Source organism: Mobula hypostoma, chromosome 2, assembly GCF_963921235.1.
Source record: "Mobula hypostoma chromosome 2, sMobHyp1.1, whole genome shotgun sequence".
NCBI lineage: Eukaryota > Metazoa > Chordata > Chondrichthyes > Myliobatiformes > Myliobatidae > Mobula > Mobula hypostoma.
The window spans coordinates 223,742,948-223,761,282 of NC_086098.1; the positions used below are offsets into that span (position 1 = coordinate 223,742,948).

An 18,335-nucleotide genomic window follows, 5' to 3' on the forward strand; every position below is an offset into this window, starting at 1 on the left:
ATCTTCATCTTCTTTTTATCTTCAGCCTTTGGTTTTCATTGCTTTGTTTCTCAGCTCTTCACTTAGTTTGCTTAGTATTTGTGTGTTTGTTTAGACTTTAAAATAAGCAATTGTTAAAAATCAAGATTGCTTGCCATTCCTGACCCCCAGAAGAACCCTAAGGATCAGAAAAATAAGAGATCCAACAATTTGGCACCCAAACGTGGGATGATTACTTGAAGAAAACTGGACAAAGAAAGGAAGTTTCAAGCAAGCATCTGAGAGGCAAGGCAGCTTCTTCTGTTCCTTAATGTCTGTGGAAGACCTTGGGAGGGTGGTTCAGTCAACCCAATGGGCAATGTTAACGGTGATGTCAATCATGTTGGAAGGCAGCCAACACTGACTAGTCCTCAGAAACAGCGACAACTTGGAAACTTTAAGGAGCTGCAAAGTGATACTGATTCAACAGAGGCTTCTAGTGGGTTAAATGATGATGACTGTAATGAGGTAATTGGTTTGACAGCTGTGGCAAGACTTGCCCCAGAAATAACTAAGAGAGAGAAAACATGCAAGACTGATGATTATGAAAGGAGACAGGAAGTTTATCATCAACTACCAGATTCAGAAAAAAATTGACAAATGGTCCAGGGAAGTTCCACATCCTAAAAAAGGAAGCTTAAAAACTTGGGTTGAACTTCAATGAATTAAGAATACATACAAATTGCATGGCGTTCAAATTTTAGCTACCATGCTAACAATTCAGCAAATAAACCAGTTGACACAGTGAGTTGAAGGTGGTAGAGAGAGGATAAACAGAACTTACCAGATGATTGGGATGAAGTTAGGAAATGGTTGGAACAACAAACCCCAACACAGGATGATTGCAAACAAGAGGCTTCAGATGATGTTTCTGAATAGGACAACTGCTACAAGAAGTTTGGATCATTTACTCATAAGTTCAACCAACAATTGGAGATAATATGGAAGAATCCACAAAAGCTCTTTCATATCAACCTTCATGGATGGTTTGAAACCAGATGTTGCCAAAATGGTGAAGCTGACAAAAGCAAATTGGATTGAAACTGCTGTTTCCTACAGTGATCTGGCGCAAACTGCCAAACAAGTAGAGTCCAAATGAAGTCCAAATAAGACTGGTACAGATGAACCAACTGCCTACACCTGCTAACCAACAGAACAAGTGGAACTGGAATTCACAGCACTATGTTGATTTACTAATTGGATATGAATGTGATTTTTTTACGTCTGCTCTATTACCTAGCCCTAAAAAGACACAAAGCGAATTTGGACAAAGCATCATTGCAACAAGTGGAAGTGATTTCTTGGGACTGAAAGTTTCCCAAGGCAAACAGGAAATCACTGAAAATCATGCAAAGGCTGTTAAATCATCAAAACCACCTACAACAGTTCAGCAACTTTGATCATTTCTGGGTTTCTGTAACCACAACAGAGCATGGACCGATTCATATGCTGCAATTACTCAACTCCTTACTTGTGTGCTGAAAAGCAGGAAGCACTCTGACAACTCTGTGACTCTTAATGAAGAACAGATAGCTTTCCAAAGCTTAAAGGTGATACTACGTACTGCACCTGCATTGGGAATCCCTGATACAAGATCATTTATCATATATGTCAGTGAGAAGCCTGGCTACATGACAGCTGTTGTAACTCAAGAACATGGAAATCAACAGTGTTTTGTGGGGTATTACTCTGCCAAATTAAGACAAATGCAGCCTTCAGATGAGGTTCATGTCCATAAGCAGTACAAGCAACTTACCTAGCAATCATGACTGTTTCCAACATTGTGCTAGATTAGAATTTAGATGTCTGATGTCCACACTGTGCATACTTTACTGAATATGAACAGGGCCTCTCAAGTGACAGCTGCTCGGTGATCCAAGTGGTCCACTGTTCCTGAGGCACCTAATATCATCCAACTAGCAAGTCCAGCGAATCCAGCTACACTGTTGTCAGTGGACATGAAAGATTACGATGATCATGACTGTACAAGAACAGTAACATGCCAAAAAGATGCAAATTACCATAAAGAAGTGCCTTTGTTCAACCCAGATCTGATATTGTACACCGATAGCTCCTTAGCCATTGAGAATGGTTGGTTAGGCTGTTGTCTCAGAAAATGAAGTGATGGCCTCAGGAACCATGGTTCCTGGTAACTCTGCACAATAGGCAAAACTGAAAGCTTTGACTGAAGCATTTAAGCCAGCAAAAAGAAGATCAACTAATATCTACATGGATTCTCAATATACCTCTGGAGTCGTTCATAACTTTGGAAATTCATGGAGACAAACAGGATTTCTTACAGCTGTGGGAACTCGTATGAGAACTTATGGAAATCTTGAAACTACCATCAGAAGGTGCAGTATTAAAATGTAAAGGTTACTCTAAAATGACCACAATGGAAAGACAAAGAAATGTGTTTGCAGACGAAACTGCAAAAAAGGCAGCAAGAGAAGGAATAAAGAAAATTGGGGGAAAAAATGCAAGAAAACCCGATAACTAAAACTATGGAAACCAAGTTAAACGCCATGTCACAGACGAGCATGCAAGATATTCAAGACATGCAAGATCAGTGCTCAAATGAAGAAAAGTAGCACTAGATGGAAAATGGCAGGTTATTAAAGGACGATGGAGTATGGAGATCCAGCACTAGTCATTGACTGGTGGCCCCATCTCAGCTGTTTGCTTATCTGACCCTGACTCTGCAGACACACTCTTTAAGACACATTGGAGTACAAAAGACGGTTGACAGATTCTCCCAGTGGTGGTGGAAATCAAAATTCAGGATACAAGCTTGACAAACGGTTGAGAGATGTATGGCATGCTTGTCCTGTGGTGGCATGCCTTATTCTGATTATCAAAAGTCACTTCCGTTGTGATTGGTTAGTTTAGAAGCTGCATCTGCTTTTCACTGTGGATAACTGCCTGGTGTCCCGTTTCAAATATCCTGAATGTATAAAATAGCACGTGGAAGGGGTATGCTCTCTTCTTTCTTTGTTTAAGAGATCACCATTGGAAAGGTATGTTCTGCGCACACTTTTAACTAAGTATATTTCTTGAATGTTCGTATGCCTGTTGAGTATTTGGTTTCGTAGTGTCTGTAACTTGGGGAACATGAAAGTTTGGTCGAATTTTTACTGTTTGTAAAGAAATGATTAATATACCTATTCGAAGCCAGTGCACTTCCTGCCTCACTTGCCAGACCCACGGAACTGATTCAACATTATAATGCTAGAAAACAAGCCCCAGATCAACGAAGAAGCTACCTCAACTAAGTACTCCTACTCCACCTGATACATTTTTACATCATCAAGTGGACTACATTATTTCACCAAAGTGCTAGGGATATTCAGATGTGTTAATAATAGTGGGCAAATTTTCAAGATGGGTGGAAGCCATCCCAGCAAGAAAAGCTACTGCCACACAGACAGGCAAAACTCTGGTTAAGGAGTACATTCCTAGATGGGAGTTGCCATACCACACAGACTCTGACCAAGGAATACATTTCACTGGAAACGTCTGTCAGGTTACGTCGTACTGATGAATATTGAATGGTCTTTTCATTGCCCACATCATCCAGAGTCATCAGGATAAGTTGAAAGAATGAATGGCATCAAACAAAGGCTAACTATGTATCATGAGGAAGGTGTACCATGGCCTACAGCTCTTCCTTTGGTTTTTTGCAGCAACAGGGCAACTCCATCCAAGACAACAAACTGACTCCATTTGAAGTGGTGATGGGGGCGACCTATGTCACTACCGGAAGCTCCCAATCTTAAGAGACGCAAATATACACATTATAGTCAACAGTTTAATTGATTATTGTGTGAAACTAACCCAAGTTGTTCAGTCTGTTTCCCAAGAGGTTACTGCTTATTGAAGTGGTCCATTGGAAGGAGGACGCACCTCAATTCCTAGCAAATGGGTCCCAGTCAGGAAACCGCATATGGAATTCCTGAGAGTTTGGCAGGAAGGTCCTTACCAATTCAGCAGTTAAAGTAGAAGGTAAAAGTAAGTGGATACATGCCAGCCACTGCAAGCGAGCTAATGTAAGTCCAGGTTAAGACCAGTACTGTGGGAAGACTTCAAGCATGAATATAATTATCAGATATTTTTTATTGGTTATATGGACCATATTTTGATGCTTATTGTTATTATATTTTTGCCTGTTTCCCTTACTCATGATGTGCCGGTTGAAATGACTCACAATGAATATGCAGTACTACAAATGCTTTTAATAAGTACTCTTTGATTACTCGGTAACATAGATAATTTAAATTTTCTTCTGCCTCTGAATTTTCAGATGTGATTCTGCCAGGGTCCCTTATAGGATTAATGAGGAGACTGTTGAAAACCACTTTTTTTAAATACATTTTATAAGATATTACATGAATTAATTTGAGACTAAACTTGCAGTTTAATCCTTTGTATTTTTTTAAAAACAAACTCATGTATTTTTCCATAGTATGTGGTGGTTTGTCCCAACTTACTGGCAGAAGGGGCTATAGCAGTTACATATGTCTTTTTATTTTTCTTTGGCTAAGTATTAGCACATTAGCTATGTGATGCAATTGTACAACCAGTAATTGGTTAATTCTTATCCAAGGAATTTTCCGTTATCTGGATTATAAAAGGTGATGGCGCCACCCTCATCTTTTTATCTTTGCTTTGTTTCTCACCTCTTCACTTAGTTTATTTAGTATTTGTATGTTTGTTTAAACATTAAAATAAATGATCATTAAGAATTCTTGACCCCTGGAAGAACCCTAAGGATCAGCGACCAGCAAGTTGAACAGAAATCTGATTTATGTAATTTACCACTGCCCTTCATTCTTTTTATAATATATTTTAAAGCAGCCCACACCATCTGTCATATTTTAGCTTCTACTACTAGAACGACTGTATTTTGGGGATGAAATATTTTCCCTTCTTCATTGGCTTCCAGTTCCTGTCCATTCTCCAGGAATGCAACTGTGCAAAGATAAAAAAAAACCAATTGCTACATGTTGAACAGGAGCCCATTGTAGAATTTTATGGAGGATCTTTATTTGTGGATTCTGGAAGGTTGCCTCAAATAAGACACACTCACCCAGGGTAAAATCATTTCCCTATTAAGGACTCTGTTCCCTGCATATTTTCGTTTACAAGCATACATTATCATCACAAGGGATAATGAGAGTTAATTCATAAACTTTCACAAGATAACTTATTGAATTATTGACAAACAGAAACTAGCTTTGCTATGGAAATTGAACAGGAAGTGTGAATGATAGGTAATTCATATAAACAAGCAAATACAGGGATGGACCTGACTCCAGGCTTACCTGTTGCGTAATTCCTTTATTGTAAGTAATTTTGCTGTCTCCCGTTTAATGCTACAACTGATCCATGCCTTGTATTAGGAAATGGGCCAGTTGTGGATTGGATTTAAGTACCAATACAATAACATAAACTTCAGTACAAATAGTCTCCAACTTCAATAGGTTTATCAGCAGCTTAGGTCTGAGTGCTGATACTTTCTAGCTTCATACGAGTGCAATACTCCTCAGCTTGTACTTTACTAATATTTCTGCAGCTTAAATTTATGTATCAATGTTAACTAGATTGGATTTGATTACTAATATTAAGTAGCTTGGATTTATATACTGATAACATCCAGTATAGTTCTGTGAAAATAGTAAAATTAATAAGCCAGAGATTCAAAATTCCTTGCTACCAGAATTTGATGTTATGTACTCACGCTGTTGGACGGATATGTACAGGTGCAAGAACAGCTGATGACGAGGACGATGAAGATGCTGATGTCCCTTGTGCCAGTGACAACGATGATGGTGGAGGCTGTGGTTTATCATCAGTTGATTTGGATGCACTTCGGGACAGAGGTGTACTTGAAACACCAGAAGCGACAGGTGAAATAGGAACTGTCGGAGTTGTAGGAGTGAAGGAGGCATCTGTCTGTAAAAACAATAAGTAATTTATTCAACAGTTTCAGTTAACAAAATCAATCAACAGTTTGAGAGAGGAGAACTCTAGATACAGTGAACACTTATCTCATGGCTACATAACCATTCATTTTTTTTGCTAGAAAGAAGCATAAAAGTGCTTTTTAGAAATAGTGTCAATTGGTGGCACATTTATTTGTTTCATTAATTGGACCCCCAACTCAAGTGCTACTGGGAAGTCTTTATAAAGACTTGTCAGACAATGTTATTGGCTTCTAGCTGTAATCACAGACCTCTTTTCTTAACCTGGAAAATTACTGAGAATCTTCAATTATTGTACCTCTCTATCTTTGTACTGATCAGTTACATATTTCAAAAAAAAAATGGTGTTGTGATGGGGACTTATAATAGAAACATCCTTTTAGTTTTGTAGTTTCTTGACTTTAGAGATTGTTGGCCATTGGGGCAAGTGGCTGCTGGAAAATAATTAAAACAAAAACAAAGGCGGGAATAGAGAAAAATATAAAAGACGGATAACGGAACCAAGGTCAGTTTATCTCCACTGGAATGTTTAAACAAGAGGAACAAAGCTGGTATTTTGCATACAAAAACATTCACACAAAAATAATTAAGCATTGAGGATATCATGCTGTTTCAACATTGAGCTGGGGTGGATACTGTGGTGGCATGTATCCAAAACAGGTCAATAATTGATAGAAATGACTAAGAAGGAAAGTAGCATTAAGTCCAGATAACAAAATAACAGGTGCTTCCTCGTGCAACGAAACTCCATACACTTGCATTTTAGTATGAAGTCTATCAGAAGGAAGGCTGAGACACCTAACAGATGAGTCAGAAACCAAACTCCTCTCAGTGTATAACAGTTCAGGTACTCTCCGCTGTATTTTGAAAGTTTTTGCCTCAATACTTATGCTGAATTGAATAAATACTATAATTGATATGATTTAATGTTGAGCTGTCTCACCTATTAAAGGATCAATTACACAACAGTAACTGAAGTTACCCTCCTCCCTCCCCGAACTACTTGCAGTCTTTGTTACCCACAGGCAGTTACAGCATTCTGAAGGTGTTTTAATAAAGTTAGAATTGTAGTTCATTAATGAACTACCATTAAACTGGGTAAGGCCTCCACAGTATCCTCAATGCATCCCACTGATGATTCCCTCACAATACCAGAATCCTAATTACCCAGAATGTATTCAAGTCAAAATAGAACGCATACATAGCATTTGAACCCCGTAACACCTAATTCTCCCTGATTTCATATCAGCATTCAGTGCTCCAAGTTAAAATTTGTATCTTTATCCGTTCCTTTTCAGATTGGTTATCTAATCTTTCCTGCCTTCTATATTATTGCAAAACTATTTCTTTATCCATCTAAAATTCCCTACTCACACTACTCACAAACAGTTTTCCTGGACTCTGAACTTGATTATAAGTTTTTACATCTCAAACTTTGTCCAGTTGTAATGAATAATCATCAGTCTGAAACGATAACTCTGCCTCTTTCTCCACAGATGGTGCTTGACTGTTGAATTAAACAAAAATGCACAGAAGAAAGAGAATTGACAATGGAACAAGCAAAGAAGCAAAAGTTGGATCTAGAGGAGGTACAAAAGGGAACAGCTGAATTGCCAAACCCCACTGAAGCTGGAGATCATAAATCAAAGTGCTGGAAATACTTTGGTCAGTCATCATTGGGAGAGAGAAAGAAAATCAATGTTCCATATTGATGGCATTTCATCAGGCCTGAAATTATTGAACTCAGCTCTGAATTCATAAGGTTGTAATGTGCCAACGTGTACATCTGAACACACAAAATTAATCCCCCACCCACTACTCCTTCCAGTGAATTACACTAAGACAATGGAGTGGGAATCTAATGAAAATTTAAAATAACAGATAACCAGAAGCTTGGGACACATTTATGGACCAAGTAGAGATACTCCATAAATGATCACCCAATATATAATTAGTCACCTGAATGTAGAAGGGACCACATATGAAGCAGCATATATAATACACTGAAAATACTACAAGTCTTGGAAATGATGGAAGTTGATCGATTAAATGAGCACTGAGGGACTGAGGTGAGAAATGAGGGTAGCTCTATTGAGATTCTGAGAACAAGGAGGGTGACAGCAGAAGTGCAGGAAATGGAACAGGTAGGATTGAGGAAAAATTAAAATACATGTCAGAGGTACTTCTTTTCTCCACTTCACTTCTAAAACTTGTCTGGGTTACAGCCAAAGGGTCATCAGATATTCGCTGACAGGCAGAATGAATGGAAAGATTAGTTTTGAAACAGAAAATTTAAAAATAAAATCAGACAATTCCTACTCGGGGTCTTTTGAAGCTATTTGTTGATTGCTGCTGGGTATCCTCAGAATGTCGTCGCTTCCTTTGTGCATTTTCAGGTACGGAATCGCCTTCAGCCAATTCTACAGTTGCATTTAACCCAAGAGGATCAGACTACAAGAGAAACAAAATCAAATGTTAAATTACAGCAAGACATTAAATACATTCTTTTATCATAGCAACTGGTAATAATGAACATTTAATTTTGTACATAACCTTCTGTTCTTTTAATCTGGTATTCTCTAGACTAGACAAAGTCTCCCAGTGTGTTTTCTCCACTGTCTTCCTCTCCCCTTGTTGTAATTTAAGTACCCATATTTTTACTACCTCACTTATGTCTCTAGCACTGCCATCAACCCCATTACAGACTAAACTGGCTGTAATCACTTGCAAGCTTAAAATCCCATCCTACTTTTAACCCCACTTCCTCCTTTGCCAGATCTTGGTTCTCCCCCACTCTGTTATCCGATCCCTCCCCCAGTAATTAACAATTCCATTTTCAAATTCCCCGTCTAACTTAAGTGCTCTATTCAACCAGGGATTTCCAGAAAATTGATCTGTGGTAGCATATTCTCATCTCCACTTTGGATGATACTAAACTCACTAAAAGTATAGGAGCTATTGGCCTTCAATATCATCATCCAAAATAAGTCATTATTCAGAATCACCCTGGAATGGAAACACTGTAATTCTTCTAGGTTCATTTTCTATGACAACATCATTTAACAACTTCACTCCTACCACCTCCAAAATAACCTTTTTGTGAAGAAAACATATTCATCTCCATCTTCTGATCAGCTCTCATATTTAATTTTATTCTAACTTTAGTGATACAGCTAGGAGTTGGCTCTTCCAGTCGCACTACCCCAGCAACCCCCTACAAACCCAATTAACCCACATCTAATCACGGGACAATTTACAATGAGCAACTAACTTACATCTTTGGACTGTAGGAGGAAACTGGAGCACCCGGCGAAAACCCACACAGAGACTCCTTACAGAACAAGCGCAGGAATTGCACACTGAAATGCCCCAAGCTGTAAGAGCATTGTGCTAACTGCTGCAATACTGTGGTGTCCTTGAATTCAATATTACCTGAATTCCCTTAGACTTTGTTGCTGCCTAACTCTAACTTCCTTAAGCATTACAAAGATTTGTGATATCTTCCCCCCCCCCATTCAAACTTCATGTAATGCAAATTTTAATCACTCCACCCTAGGCAGCTATGTCTTCAACTGGTAACCAAATTACAAATTTCCTCCCTAAATAATGCTCCATTTTGGTACTCTCTAAACTCTTTGTCCAAGTTTTTATCTATCTGCCCTAATATTTCATTTTGCAAGGCATCCAATTCTGTTAATAGCACTCCTAAAATACAGTTCTAAACATTTTACTATGCTAAAAAAAAAAATCAGTCATGGACCAAAGAGCTGAAATAAAGATGACAAAGCAGATTCTCTTGATGTCAAGGGAATTTTAACTCTAATATGATGTCAAGGCTCCAAGACTGATAAGAAACTCTTCAATGCCAGTGTCAGATGTAGTACAAAGGAAGATGAATGTACTTGTTGGAAAGAGACAACGTTCTTTAATCTACCACATTTAAACACTATCAAATACAAAGTGCAGACAGATCAGTTAGGCTGAGATGGAGACATAAAAGTTGACTCGAAGGTCTGGATCACACAGGACATGTTTTACAAAACTCACTGAATCTGCATAGGAGACCACATCAAAGCTAGCTAAATTGACAGTACAAGTGAATGACTACTTCATATGGAACTAATATCTGGGGTCATAGAAGCCTGGGTTAGAGATGGTAAACAGATAGGTATTGCATTTCTTGTGGTTGCAGAAGAAGATGTCATAGAAGATGCCAAAGTAGCGGCTGGCAAAAATGTAAAGAGAACCAGATTGTCCCAAGTGAAGTTTGCTTTCTAAAAAGAAACATGGGGAGTCGTGTTTATTCCTATGTCACAAACAATTATTATTCTTCACTCAGAATATGTATAATAAAAAGGTATTATCAAAGAATATAGTAATGAGGAAATATAGTAATTTGTAGAATTAAATGCACCATTTAGAAGTGACAGAACCTGTTCTCTGAATACAATACCGTTGAATGTCAAGTACAGGAAACAATGCAGTATCGCTCTGAGAAAGCATTTAAATCTGGATAGATTTCTGAACAAGAGAGCTATGTTCTATCTGCATGGGTTGAATTCAAAGCCAAAAGGATGTTTAATCCATTGTAAAAGCTGATTTTGGTAACTGAGTTTTATTTCTAACGTCAACTACCCGCTGAGTCCTACTGAAGGGTTTTGGCCCAAAACTTCAACAATACTTTTTTCCATAGATGCTGCCTGGCCTGTTGAGATCCCCCAGCATCTTGTGTGTGTTGCTTGGATTTCCAGCATCTGCAGATTTTCTCTTGTTTGTGACCCTCTAACTATTGTTAATTCCGGGCTTTTCATGCAGATCTTTTGCATGCGTGGCTGAAAGATTTCATTTCACACACATGGAGGTTCATAGAACATACAGGAAAGCAAGGCAATAAGAATAAATGGCTTTGGTGATGAGGCCCACTCTGTGTAACGTGATGTATAACCTGGAAATTTTGTACATCTGAATGCCTTGGCAGTAGAACACTGAGAGGCCTGAAAACATTTGACTCATTGCTGAGTTGTAATGGATAACCATCCTCCTTGTGTCTGTGACTTAGGGTTTTGGCAATATTTAAACTGACGGAGTATAAGTGTAGTACTGTTAATGGAAACATTAATGACTTTAATTACTTTTTTTTTGCATCTGTTTAACTGCCTGACATTGTTTCCAGTTTTGTCCCTAACCGCTAGATCCCCAATGAGATGCTTCAGTTCTTTCACTGAGGTAATGTAGGGAATGTTGCAATGGATGGCAAGGAACAAAATAATTCCTTCCTGTGCTGTTGAGGGATAAATGTTAGCCGGGGCACTGGAAAGAAATCCCTTGAATGTCTTTAAAATAGTGATACAAGACCTTTTCTGTCAATCCTAAAAGGCAGATAATATCTTAGTTTAATACTTAATTTGGTGTGGGTATTTCAACAATTAATGCAAAATTTAACTAGGTACAGCAAGATTAAGAAAAGGGAACAGTGGATGAAATTGACAAAGAGCAAAAGAGAATGAAAGAGAGGCCAATATCTTTATTAGATAAATAAATGTAATGTTTCCCTAAAAATATTAAAGCTTGAATCAATAAGAACACTCAAAAGTCCAGTACAGGGAGGTGAACTGTAATTTAAGTGGCATAATTGTTAAAAGGGTTTAAGTATGTAATAACAAGGTTCATACTATGTGAGTTCAACATGCAATCAATGAGCAGAAACATATACAAGTTCATTAGAGTAAAGGAGAGGCAAAGGGTACTGTCGTGACAGTAGAGTGTACAATTTGGACAGCAAGTTTTGAATATTCATGGTTAACTATATATTTGGTTCTTGTCTTAAATTACAATACTATTTATCAGCAAATAATAGAGAAAGCTATTAACACTGCCAGTATTTCATCTTCAAATTATGGTCCATTAGACAATGGGGTGACCCGTTGGGGCACCCTTTGAGAGAAGGGTAGTGCAGTCTGATATGACCAGAATGAACATTAAATTTTCCTGAATGCTATTGGTATTGCTTTGCTTTGGAAACTGAAGTAGAAAACCTCAGTTTATTAAAGAAGAACCACGCATAGCAAAGCAAATATAGCTCCTCCTCATTTAACAAAGGACTCTTTTGATGGCATCATTTCTGGTTTATCTGCCACCCTCGTGCCTCTTGTTGTCATTCTGGAGACGTGCAGTCCTTTCATCCCCCGTCTCTTCATCTCTTCTGCTGTTTGTTCTTTGTCTCTGATCCTGGAGACCTGCATTTCTCAGCTCCTTTGTCTCTTCCTCTCTCCTCCTTCTGTGCCTGTTTTTGTCATTCTGGAGACGTGCAGCCCTTTCATCCCCCGTCTCTTCAGCTCTTCTGCTGTTTGTTGTTTGTCTCTAATCCTGGAGATGTGGATGCCTCTCCTCCTCTGTCTCTTCTTCTCTCATCTTTTTTTGTCCTGACACTTTGATCCTGGAGTCGTGCAGCCCTGGACTCATCCGATTCTTGTTCTCTCCCTCTCCTTGAGGCTTCCTGACGACGTTTGGCGTCATCTCTTGACCATAATGTCCCCCTTCCCTTTCCACGCTGCATAATTAGGCTGACCATTTTATTTTACCCTAATGCTGGATAGAAGATACGAAGCACTAACACCAAAGGATGCTGATTATGCTTGATGATGTGGTTGGCGCTCTCCTAAATGGAGGTGATATAGTCACCACTGTCCTTTGACTGCAGCAAAGGGTTTTATGGGTGTCTCGAAGTACGTCATTACAATAAGATTTAATTATCTCTTATCGATGGGTGGCAGTTAGATCTGTCCCAATCCTGCACATGCTGATGGTGATTAGCAGAATGCGACCTGACCCCTTCAAATTGAGCTGCCCTGCCCTTTTGCTCCGGTAGGTGTCGCTGCTGAGGCTGGCCATGCACATGCGTCAGGCTGTCGCTTCCCGATTTCCATGATGGCCGATCGGGTCTCGGGTGAAAGCCACCCTATTGATTTTGATGAATGAGCAATTATATACAAAAATATAACCCTGAACTTTGCCTGCATTCTGTAAGTTAGCGTATTTTAATTCGATTGAGCTGAAAAAAGTGACACTGTAATGCACTGCTTGCGTTAATTGGAGGTCACAAAGAGACAGACAGAGCAAGAGAGTTTTAGTAGTATATAGATAGATTAGTTTTGAATCCTTTGAGTTGTACTTCCAGTACAGGTGTCCCCCGCTTTTCGAACGTTCGCTTTATGAAACCTCACTGTTACAAAAGACCTACATTAGTACCCTGTTTTCGCTAACAGAAGGTGTTTTCACTGTTACGAAGAAAGGCAGCGCACACCACGAGCAGCCGCTCTCCCCCGGATTCAGTACGGCATTCTTGCCCACACTGCTTAAACAGATGCCTGTGAGCAGCCGTTTGCAAGATGAGTTCTAAGGTATTGGAAAAGCCTAAAAGAGCTCGTAAGGGTGTTGCACTTAGTGTAAAACTAGATATAATTAAGTGTTTTGATCCTGGTGAACGAAGTAAAGACAAAGTGAGTTTGGCTTGTGGAAGCTGACGAAGATGATGTTGAAGAGGTTTTGGCATCCCATGACCAAGAACTGATAGATGAAGAGCTGATGCAATTGGAAGAGGAAAGGAAAACAATCGAAACCGAATGAGTAATGATAAAGTACGATTTTAATTTTGAAAGGGTACGTTGGTTTAGGGGATATTTGCAGGATGGTTTGAGTGCTTACAAAGAAATGTATGATAGAAAAATGCGCGAGACTCAGCAGTCAAGCAAGCCTTCTACATCAGCCACAGCAGGTGATGCAATCGGCAATCGGCACTGATCTGGGCCGACAATTACGTGCCGGGCGACACCTAATTAATTAGCATGTTTATTTCAGCTTTTTTCTTAAAGATGTGCTGTGTGCCTCCCGGCTACTGCTGCATGCTTCACAGATCGGTATCGGTTCGCTGCCTGGAGGGTGGGGGCTGCTGCTCCACCCAAGCTCCGACGACTCAGTCTAACACACCACCATCAGTGTGCTCCACGCTTTCCCAATTCTGGTAAGTGATACTACACTGTACATACATCATTTCTACTTTATGTTGGCTGTGTATTTTTATGTGTTATTTGGTATGATTTGGCAGCTTCATAGCTTAAAGGTTACTGGAGCGCGCTTGCGCCATGTTTTGCCGACGGCGCCTGCGTGAGATTTTCGCTACAGAGAACAGTTCAGGCAATGGTTGTGGAAAAGTATTTCTACTTTATATAAGCTGTGTATTTATCATATCATTCCTGCTTTTACTATATGTTACTGTTATTTTAGGTTTTATGTGTTATTTGGCATGATTTGGTAGGTTATTTTTGGGTCTGCAAACGCTCACAAAATTTTCCCATATAAATAAATGGTAATTGCTTCTTTGCTTTACCACATTCCGGCTTACGAACCGTTTCATAGGAACGCTCTACCTTCGGATGGTGGGGGAAACCTGTAGTACGTCTGGAGCTGGTGTTTCGTAGGCTAGGGGGCACCACCTGCAGGTAAGAGCTGGAATAACAGTGCACAATATCCAAATCACCATTAAGTCCCCCCAGAAGATGGCGGCATTATAGATTTAAAGTAGATATGTCATACAGAAGAGCATAAATGGAGTTTATAGTATCTTTGCATTGTTTCCAAAGAAATAGCTTTATTAAAATGTTTCTGTTTTGTATTGACTGGCAGACTGGCAGACCACAGTACGTGTGCTTGCAACACTGTGTATCCAAGAGAATGATCAGCAGCACTGGGGCTCCACAGGGGACTGTCTTGTCTCCCTTCCTCTTCACCATTTACACCTCGGACTTCAACTACTGCACAGAGTCTTGCCATCTTCAGAAGTTTTCTGATGACTCTGCTATAGTTGGATGCATCAGCAAGGGAGATGAGGCTGAGTACAGGGCTATGGTAGGAAACTTTCTCGTCACAGGGTGTGAGCAGAATTATCTGCAGCTTAATGTGAAAAAGACTACGGAGCTGGTGGTGGACCTGAGCAGGGCTAAGGCACCAGTGACCCCTACTTCCATCCAAGGGGTCAGTGTGGACATGGTGGAGGATTACAAATACCTGGGGATACGAATTGACAATAAACTGGACTGGTCAAAGAACACTGAGTCTTGACGAAGGGTCTCGGCCTGAAACCTCGACTGCGCCTCTTCCTATAGATGCTGCTTGGCCTGCTGCGTTCACCAGCAACTTTGATGTATGTTGCTTGAATTTCCAGCATCTGCAGAATTCCTGTTGTTTGCGTTTAAAAGAACACTGAGGCTGTCTACAAGAAGGGCCAGAGCCGTCTCTATTTCCTAAGGAGACTGAGGTCCTTTAACGTCTGTCGAACGATGCTGAGGATGTTCTATGAGTCTATGGTGGCCAGTGCGATCATGTTTGCTGTTGTGTGCTGGGGCAGCAGGGGCTGAGGGTAGCAGACACTAACAGGATCAACAAACTCATTCGTAAGGCCAGTGATGTTGTGGGGATGGAACTGGACTCTCTGACGGTGGTGTCTGAAAAGAGGACGCTGTCCAAGTTGCATGCCATCTTGGACAATGTCTCCCATCCACTACATAATGTACTGGTTGGGTACAGGAGTGCATTCAGCCACAGACTCATTCCACCGAGATGCAACACTGAGCGTCATAGGAAGTCATTCCTGCCTGTGGCCATCAAACTTTACAACTCCTCCCTTGGAGGGTCAGACACCCTGAGCCAATAGGCTGGTCCTGGACTTATTTCCTGGCATAATTTACATATTACTATTTAACTATTTATGGTTTTATATTGCTATATTTATACTCTATTCTTGGTTGGTACAACTGTAACGAAAACCAATTTCCCTCGGGAACAATGAAGTATGACTATGATTATGACTATGTCTATGTTATGAGTCAGGTATAAGCATTAATCTAGGATTTTACAAGTAAGGTATAGCCAAAGTATGAGCAGTTGCAAGAAGATGTTTGTGAATCCTTTGCAATTAGCTGCTTTTCTGCATTAGTTACTCATAAAACGTGGTCTGATCTTCATCTAAGTCACAATAATACACAAATACAAACTGCCTAAATTAACAAAGCACAAATAATTGTTCTTTTCATGTCTTTATTGAACACATTGTTTACTCATTCACATTCTAGGCTGGAAAAAGTATGTGAACCCTTGTATTTAATAATGGGTAGAACCTCCTTTAGCAGCAGTAACCTCCACCAAGCATTTCCTGTAGCTGCTGATCAGACTTGCACAGTGGCGGGGAGGAATTTTAGACCATTCCGCCATACAAAATTGTTTCAAGTCGTCAATATTTCTGGGACAGCTTGCATGAACAGCCATCTGTAGTTCATGCCACAAAATCTCAATTGGGTTAAGACCTGGACTCTGACTTGGCTATTCCAAAACACAAATTTTCTTCTTTTTAAACCATTCTGTTCTTGATTTAATCTTGCGTTTTGGATCATTCTCTTGTTGCATCATCCAACTTGTATTAAGCTTCTGGAGCTGGACCATTACTCTGACATTCTCCTGTAAAATGTCTTGATACAATTTTGAATTAATCGTTTCCTCCACCATTGCAAGGTGTCCAGGCCCTGAGGCAGCAAAGCAGCCCCAAACCATGATACTCCTTTCACAATACTTCACAATTGGGATGAGGTTTTGGTATGGGTGTGCACTTCTGTCAAAAAGTTCAACTTTTGTCTCATCTGTCCACAGCACATTGCCCCATAAGCATTCTGGAACATTCAGCTGGTCCTTTGCAAGCTTCAGACGTGCAGCAATATTTTTTATGGAGAGCTGTGGTGTCCTTCTATGAACACGATTCTTGTTCAGTGTTTCTCTTATAGTGGACACATGAACAGAGACTTTAGCAAGTTCTAGAGATTTCTGCAAGTCTTTTGCAGTTACCCTTAGGTTCTTATTCACCTCCTGCAGCATTGCCTATTGTGCTTTTGGTATGATCTTTGCAGGACACCCGCTCCTAGGGGAGTAGCAACAGTACTGATTTTCCTCCACTTCTAGACAACTTCTCTTACAGTGGACTGATGAATAATCAGGTCTTTAACAATATGTTTGTAGCCTTTTCAAGCTTCATGCACCTCTACAATTCTTCTGATGTCCTCTAAAAGTTGTCTTGATTAAGGCATGGTGCACATAAACAGATCTTTCTTGAGAAGACCAGGCTCTGCCATTAACTGGACTGTGTCTTTTTTATAGGGCAGACAGAGGACTTCTACAACCCACACCTCCGATCTCATTTCATTCATTGGAACACCTGACTTCAAACAGCACTTTGTAGAAGACATTAGCCCAGTTGTTCACATAGATTTTTGAACCTAGACTGGGATTGTTTAAATGGTGTACTCAGTATTGATGAAAAGTACAATTGTTTTGTGTTATTAGTTTAGGCAGATTGTGTATTATTGTGACTTAGATGAAGATCAGACCACATTTTATGACTAACTAATGCAGAAAATCAGGTCATTGCAAAGTGTTCACAAAATTTTTCTTGCAGCTGTATACTTTATACAACATTGAGATTTGTCTCCTTACAAGCAGCCACAAAACAAAAGATAGAACCATTAATAAAAGATTGTCACCCAATGAACAAAAAAAATCACGCAAATAAAAAGTAAGCAAATAACTTTCAGAACTAAAGCTCATGAAAGTGTGTTCACAGCCACAAAACCAGCCATCACTGCAGCTGGTCCAGGAGCCCATTAGTTGCAGGCCCCAGCCTCAGTTCAGTGCAGAGATGAGTAAACCTTGCCCGCCAGTGAGCTGAACACTAGCCTGTCCATCGCCTCCAGCCCTGACACTCTGATCTTTTCAATATGGCTCAGCACTTAAATTGGCCAAACCTCAGCTCATTCTTCACTCTCGCACCAGGGACCTGCCTGCTCAATTAAGCCCATACCCAACTTTTCCAATCTGGCACAGTGCTTAAATCAGTCAAACATCATCTTGTTCTTTGCTCTTGGGCTCAGGCTCCACCGCTTGACTCACCAAGTCTGCTCCAGCAATGGCCAATCATTGGTTCATTCCTTGCTCTCAGACCCAGGCTGTACTGTCTTGATTCAGCACATACACGCCACGTCGCAATTATCCTGAACCTTTGACATTTCAGTTCACACCATATAGGTGGTTCAACAGCTCAACTCCAAAAGGGAAGTTAAAGACCATTGACTGCAGTGAGCGTTTTCCAGAAAAAGTGTGATTTAATAAAGTAGTTAGTAATCTTGTTTGTCGCCGTGTTTCACCAGTGCCATCCTAAGCCAGATATAATTTATGATATACATTAATTTAAAATGCAACTGTATTATAAAGTATGTAACATAATTGTTCATTCAACTC

The 18,335-nt window shown here is 39.8% G+C and overlaps 1 protein-coding gene across 2 annotated transcripts in view; it reads right to left on the minus strand.

Moving 5' to 3' along the window:
• The window catches only part of pcif1 (phosphorylated CTD interacting factor 1), a 144,454-nt gene that overhangs the window by 74,618 nt on the left and 51,501 nt on the right, over positions 1–18,335 (minus strand). For both annotated transcript variants that reach the window (XR_010017133.1, XM_063041544.1), the window contains 2 exons: positions 8,319–8,450; positions 5,756–5,970 (listed from right to left, as the gene is read on the minus strand). Coding sequence is in view for 1 of the 2 variants with exons in the window: in XM_063041544.1 (XP_062897614.1) it covers positions 5,756–5,970; positions 8,319–8,450 (347 nt within the window). In the remaining variant the exon portion in view is untranslated. The remainder of the gene's footprint in view (positions 1–5,755; positions 5,971–8,318; positions 8,451–18,335) is intronic.